The sequence below is a fragment of the Elephantulus edwardii genome, unplaced genomic scaffold (genome assembly GCF_000299155.1).
Source record: "Elephantulus edwardii isolate Elephantulus edwardi_28Jun2011 unplaced genomic scaffold, EleEdw1.0 scaffold00022, whole genome shotgun sequence".
In the NCBI taxonomy this organism is placed as follows: Eukaryota; Metazoa; Chordata; class Mammalia; order Macroscelidea; family Macroscelididae; genus Elephantulus; species Elephantulus edwardii.
The window spans coordinates 1,251,164-1,258,206 of NW_006399772.1; the positions used below are offsets into that span (position 1 = coordinate 1,251,164).

The 7,043-nt window shown below is 37.8% G+C and overlaps 1 protein-coding gene across 1 annotated transcript in view; it reads right to left on the reverse strand.

Annotated features, from left to right (window-relative positions):
* Window positions 1-6,937: 6,937 nt before the first annotated feature.
* Window positions 6,938-7,043, reverse strand: part of LOC102858298 (platelet glycoprotein 4-like) — a 34,982-nt gene continuing 34,876 nt past the window's right edge. Inside the window, exon 10 of the mRNA XM_006882676.1 lies at window positions 6,938-7,042. Within this exon, the coding sequence (XP_006882738.1) occupies window positions 6,938-7,042 (105 nt within the window). The remainder of the gene's footprint in view (window position 7,043) is intronic.

Here is a 7,043-nt window from a genome sequence, read left to right on the forward strand (position 1 = left end):
GTTGGGACCAGAGAGGAAGGATTAATAGGTTGAAAATATGGACTTGTGACAGAAATTAAACTGGAGAAAGAATGAAAGAATTTTGCACAACCAATGGCTTATTCATTGCAAATATATTTTATAAGAAACATAAATGCAGGCTATACATATGTATTTCACCTGATGGTATGCATAAGAGTCAGATTGATTACATCTGTGTAAAGAATCGCTAGAGAAAGCTGAATATCAGCTGTGAAAACTAGGCCAGGTGCTGATTGTAGAATAGACCACCAACTACTTATATGCAAGTTCAAGCTGAAGCTAAAGAAAATTAAGTCCACAGAAATAGAAATTTGACCTTGAGTCTATCCCATCTGAATTTCAAAACTGTCTCTGGAACAGGTTTGAGAACTAGAACACTAATGAGGGAAGACCAGATGAGCTGTTGGAGGATAACAAGAATATCATCCAGGAAGTGTGCAAGTGGTCATTACAAAGACGAGAGGAGGAAGAAAAGACCAAGATGAATGTCAGAAGAAACTCTGAATATTGTACTAAGACAAAATATTACAATGAAATGTGCAAGGAGCTGGAGTCAGAAAATCAAAGGGGCCGAACTTGCTCAGCATTTCTTAAACTCAAGGAACTGAAGAACAAATCCAAGCCTTGAGTTGCAATACTTAAGGATGCTTTGGACAGTATATTAAATGATTCAGGAAGTATTTAAAAAAGATGTTAAGAGTATACAGAGTCATTGTACCAAAAGAATTGGGGGACACAGAAGAACTTCTTGAAACAATATAAGAACAAGAACCTGCTGTTATGAAGGAAGAAATCCAAGCTGTTCTTAAGGAATTGGCAAAAAAAACAAGACCCCAGGAATTGATGATATACCAACTGACATATTTCAACAGACACTGCCCTGCATGTGCTCACCAAGCTGTGCCAAGAAATCTGGAGAACCACTTGGCCAACTGACTGGAAGAGATCTATATTTGTTCCCATTCCAAAGAAAGGTGATCCAACTGAGTGCAGAAATTATTGAAAAATATCATTGATATCACATGCAAGATTTTGCTAAAGATTATCCAAAACCGACTGGAACAGCACATCAGAGAACTGCCTGAAGTGCAGGCTGGGTTTAAAAGAGGCTGTGTTACTAGGGATATTGTGGCTTATGTTATATGAAACTTGGCTGAAAGCAGGCAGTACCAGAAAAATGTCTATCTTTGTTTCATTGATTACACAAATGCATTTGACTGTGTGAACCATGACAAACTGTGGCTAACTCTGAGAAGAATGAAAATCCCAGAACACTGATTGTACTTATGCAAAACTTATACTTGCAGTAAGTTGTAAGAACAGAGCAGGGAAATACTTCATGGTTCAATATTGGGAAGGGTGTACAACAGGACTGCATCCTGTCTCCATACCTTTTCAATCTTTATGCTGAATGGAATTATCCGGGAGGCTGGGCTCTATGAGGAGAAACATGGCATCAGGTTTGGAGGAAGACTCAACAATCTGTTATGCTGATGACACAACCCTGCTTGCTGAAACTGAGGAGAACCTGAAGCATTTGCTGCAGTGAATCAAGGCTCAACCTCAAGAAAACAAAGTTTATCACCACTGGGCCAATTGGCAGCATCATGATAGATGGTGAAAAGACTGAGATTGTTAACAGCTTCAGTTTACTTGGTTCTACAATCAACACTCTTGGTACCAGCAGCCAGGAGATCAAAAAACTAATTGCATTGGGAAATTCTGCTATTAGAGACCATGCCAAAGTACTAAAAAACCACGATGGCAGCCTGGAGACTAAAGTGCACCTGATCCAGGCCATGGTCTTTGCAATTACTTGCTATAGGAAAGCTGGACAATGACCAGGGATGATAGGAGAATTGATGCCTCTGAGCTGTGGTGCTGGAGAAGAGTATTGAATATATCATGGACTGCTTAGAGAACAAACAGGCTCATCCTAGAGAGGGTGAGACCAGGCCACTCGTTGGAGGGGAAGATTCTGATAGTTAGTCTGACATACTTAGGATATGTTACACCACGTTCAACTGCCTGTGTGCCTTGTACTCCAAAATTTGAAGGTGTCAGCTTTGACCCACTGCCTCTGAAAACGCGCCGGTCAGCTCCGGGTTGATTTAGACTCTATGGTACACAACAACAAAAGAAATCTTCCTCAAAATTGCTTTGGGTTCGGAACCAACTCATAGCTAACCCTTTAGTGGCTGTTGAGAAGCTGTAAACTGAGGGGACAGATACGGCTTATCTTTTCTCTGAAGAACAGTGGCTGGATTTGAGCCTCTTACTTTGGATTGGCAATGCGACTCCTTAACCACTAGGCCAGAAACCAGGGTGATACGACCAGCCAGTCTGGCGTTGACTGCATAGAGAATCTGGTGGTTTGAGCACACTGAGTGGCATCCTATGTAACAGGGCTAGGAATCTGCTTCCAAATGATTGTAGATAGGGGAAGCCTCTGGAGAAGTTCTACTCTGTCATATACCGGTCCCCATTGTTTGGGGGACAACTTGATGGGAAATGAAAGCAGGAAGGATATGAAGATGACTCTTAAATAGGCAATTCAGAGCTCGATATAAAATGAGAATAGCAATAGTAAAAAATATTTGTCAAAGTCAAATATATTTTTAAAACATTTTAAAGTAAAAGAAGTTTTTATTTTCACAAAATTTAAAATTCCAGCTACCTTTGAGTCACAAAATAAAGGAACAGATTGTTCCTGCATATATTTTAAAACACAAACATAGCGTGCTAACTTTTTAGTTCATTAGTTCAGCTGACTGCAAATAAACCCAGGGTAAAACCAATCACAAGCTATTATGTTGGTATCTGCAGGAAATCGTAATGGACAGTGATTATTTAAACAGAGTCCAACATCCACTTAGAATGGGAGAGAGGCCAAGAGAGCAGACAGAGTGGCCACAGTGTCACTAATACAACGGACTTCAAACAGAATAGCGGAATTATCAGTTGTTAACACACCCACCACAAACTCCAGCTGGAGAGATAGTGTGTGGCTCAAACATTGATAATAGGTTAAAAGTTTGGTGGCTTATTGCTTATGCAAAAATCTTAATGCAAGCATTCCATACATTGACAGAGCAAAATTTGAGATAACCAATACATTCATAGCTTTCATAATTCTCCTCTGAAATAATTCCATCTTGTTCTATTTCCCTTGAAACCAAAAGCTGCAAAAGTTATTGTGCTATTTCTTAAAGCACATACTGCACTTGCACAGTATTAACCCATTTACAATAGATATAAATTAAAAAACAGCCATGGTTTTTGTGGTTTTATGTTGTATGAGATGAAATTATGCTTAACAAAATAGTGTAGTTTTTCTAAGGAACAAAGCTTATAGCTTCAACCATATACAGTCACAGTGCAACAGTCACCCTCATTGAAAATCATGTGCCTTCCCTAAAATGAAAGTTAACTTAAGATATATCCAAAAGAACCCCCAGACCCCAAAATATACACTATCCAAACCTTAGTTTCTTTTACTCAAAAGTTCTACCTCCTATTACTTAAAGAGTTGGAGTTTGTTAAGTATAAGTTTTACTTCACTTAAAGGGTTTTTAGGTGCCATCAATTTAAATACAACTCATAACAACCCCATGAACAGCGGACCAGCACCCTGCCTTATGCTGTGCCATCGTTACAACCTCCGACATAGTCAAGCCCTTTGCTGAAGTCATTGTGCCAATTCATCTCATTGGAGAGCTTCCTCTTTTTCACTGACCCTCCATCTTTGAGCGTCATGTCTCTTTACAAGGAATAGCCTCGCCTAGCTACATGACCTAAGTATAAAAGACAAAAAGGATGTCTTTTCCTCATCCAATCCTTTTGAACATTTTTAACTTTACAAAGTACAGACTACAAATTTCTTAGCTTAAGCTATCCTGGTGGCCTAGTGGTAAGAAACTGCACTGCAATCCCAAAAACATGAAGTTCAAATCCACCAGCTGCTCCGTGGGAGAAGGATGCGTAGTCACCTCTCATGTGCTTTACCCTCTGAAAACCTACTGGAGGATCAGCTGAGGGTCAGTTCTGACTCAATGGCACACAAGATACTAACACAAAGAGATGTTTTAATTTTGATTGTGAGAAACAATGTCTAAATTGTGAGAAGAAAATGTCTCCTTATCTGTTACTATTTTTCTAAAATTAAATAGTAAGTTAATCAGTGTGGGTTTTAGTAATTGTGGATATTGTCAAATTTCTAATCATATTGTATTACATTGGGGTTTTTAATAGCATTGTTCACTAGTTACCCTGGTGACTTAGATAAAAGATATTCTTAAATTACAGGTTGCTCATGGATTACAACAAATTGCTTTCTTAAGCCTGATTGAGGACAAAATTGTATGTAGCTTTCCAGTTGGGTGTGGTTTGTTGGTCAAGTGTTTTTCCCGGTACACAGTTAACCGTGCACTTGTCTTAGTGCAGTATGCGCTGGTCCTTGGACATCTGATAAAAGCCACTATGAGTTTGAATAGTCTTGAAGGCAGTGAGTTGAGTACTTTCTGTGCATAAAGTAAATATTAAAGAAGTGCTACCTGACATGAGATTGTCCATCTTTTTCCAGCTGAGTGGCTCGTGGGTTCAAATTGCATGCCTTCAGGACTGCAGTGCACCTTTTTAACACCAAAGCTCTCTCAACAATGCTTTGATGTTTGTCACAAAATTGCAGCCTAAAGTTATTACAAACTTCTGTATATGCTTTGAATTAGGCTTTGGGGGAGCTAATTTGAAATCATAGAGACCTCTGGTGCGTTAGTGATGAAGAGTTGCAGTGCCCACCAAAAAGTACATGATTTAAATCCAGCAACTGCTCCACAGGGGGGCGTTGGGGAGTCCCCGCCTGTGTGTTCACTACCTCTGAAACCTCCCTTGAGGATCAGCCACGAGTGCGATTCCACTGTGAAGGCATACAATAGCAACAGTAATTCATAATGAGAAATTGTTAGTAAATTACGTGTGTAGTAAATGACATGCATATGCATATCCTACACATCAGTTTCTAATGAAAAAGTACCTGTTAGTACTTCCTCTGGTTCTGCATTGTGTAAAACACAAGACAGAATGGAAGCTGCATCCTCCATCTATACTGAAGATTTTGGAGGAGTGTTAGAATTCTCTGTCGTCAGTGAATCTCTGCTAAAGTGTTGTTACCTATCAATTTGTCTTTGAAAAGGAAACAACTTACAGATCTCAAATTATAGCAGTTGTTAAAATCTCTCTCTCATTGGCTTGAAAATTGGCTAGGAGAAAGTAGTAAAAATTGGATTAAGAATATTTCAGAAAAATATGAATTTATAAATATATGGTACTGGAAAAATAAATAATTCAGATGGAAAATGAGGGCAAAATTTTTAGCACCACAAGAACTAGACAAAACATAAGATTTTAAAGAACGACTTTTAATGGTTTAAACCAGTGTTTATGAAGTCTCTATGAAAGCAGGACATACCAGAACTATTAATGCAATTTCTACTCTTGTATTTCCAATATAATAATTCTTTATTATCATTTACATCCTTTAATACTAGCAACAGCATTTCTTAACTTGCCAAGCATAAGTTGCAACTGAGTAGAAAGGTTAAAGTCTACTCAGATTTTCAAAACAGTTGTGTAACTTAACAAATGACAAAGTTTATAAACATGAATAGGTAAAATGTGCCAGAAAGATATCCATTTGCATGATCAGTGGCATATATATGCTTCTATTGTTATAAAGTAAGAAACATGTTATGATGCCTATTGCCACTGTACAAAGGGTTCTGTAAGAAAGGTATGAAGTAATGGATAGTAAATGGCTCAACCAGTAAATCCATCATTTTGTGTTATTAAATGTCAACATTTGGTGTTCATTTCATAGCATGTGTTGTACTAACACCAATCCTAGGATCTGTCGGCCACAATCAGGCAGGAACAGAGACACTGGTGAAGATGGTGTTCGCACCTTGATGTGGAAGACAGGAGGGGCAAGGGCCCAGGACTTGTTTCAAGTGTCCAGTCCTCTCACAGAACCAACTTGTAAATCAGTTCCAAATTGATCCTTGCTTGAGCCACGTCCATAGAAACTGCGATCGATTCCATTTTCTAAGCTCTGACTTTGATGGTTTCTTGGGGACAGGATGGATTTTAAATGGCATCATAATTATCCTTTAGAAAGGTGCTGCTGGTTAGGGCAAAAAAAGTAATGCCGTCCGTTTCTTCAACTAAGAGATAAGGTCTTCATTTTGTACGCCGATGTTACCAAGTTCCGATGTAGCTGGTGCATGAGTGCAGAGACTCCGATTACTTCCTATTGAGTAGAAATGGTATTACAGTTCACATTCGTGCAGGTATGAAGGTGTTTATAGTCAAATTCTATATATCTACAATAACACAATTTCTATTATTTGGCCCTATTTCTCAAGGTCCAGAGAAAAAGTCTGATGGAGTTGAGAGGAAGAGCAGTTTATGTCCTCGTTTGCATTTGGCAACATTGTGAACATACTACAAAGATAAGCTTTAGACTAAAATTCATTTCTCTATTATTTATAGACAGTTAAAGATTGGAAAAATACTAATACATAATTCCTGACATTTGTGACAAGAAATTATAAAAAGTAGCGGATTTGAGGAGAGTTACATATATTTATATAATATACATGTATAAATATATAATGTATGTATTTAAATAATTATATTTATATATGATACTTCTTTCCAAAATCATCTCCCCAAATCAAGATATCAGTGTGTCTTAATTTACATTACATCAAACACCTGAAAAACGAGGAAGTATTAAATAGTTTTTTTAAAAAAAGTTAATTTGATAGCTACGTCAACAAATATTTCATTTGTAACCTCACTTTGTCAAAATAAAAACATGTAATACAGAAGAGTGTTAACAGAATTATTTTTCACTTACTTATTTTACTTTCTTTGACCTGCATGCACAATATGAAATCATAAAAGCCACAAACATCACCACACCGACACTGAGCAGGACCATTTCAACCAGGCCAAGGAGGTTT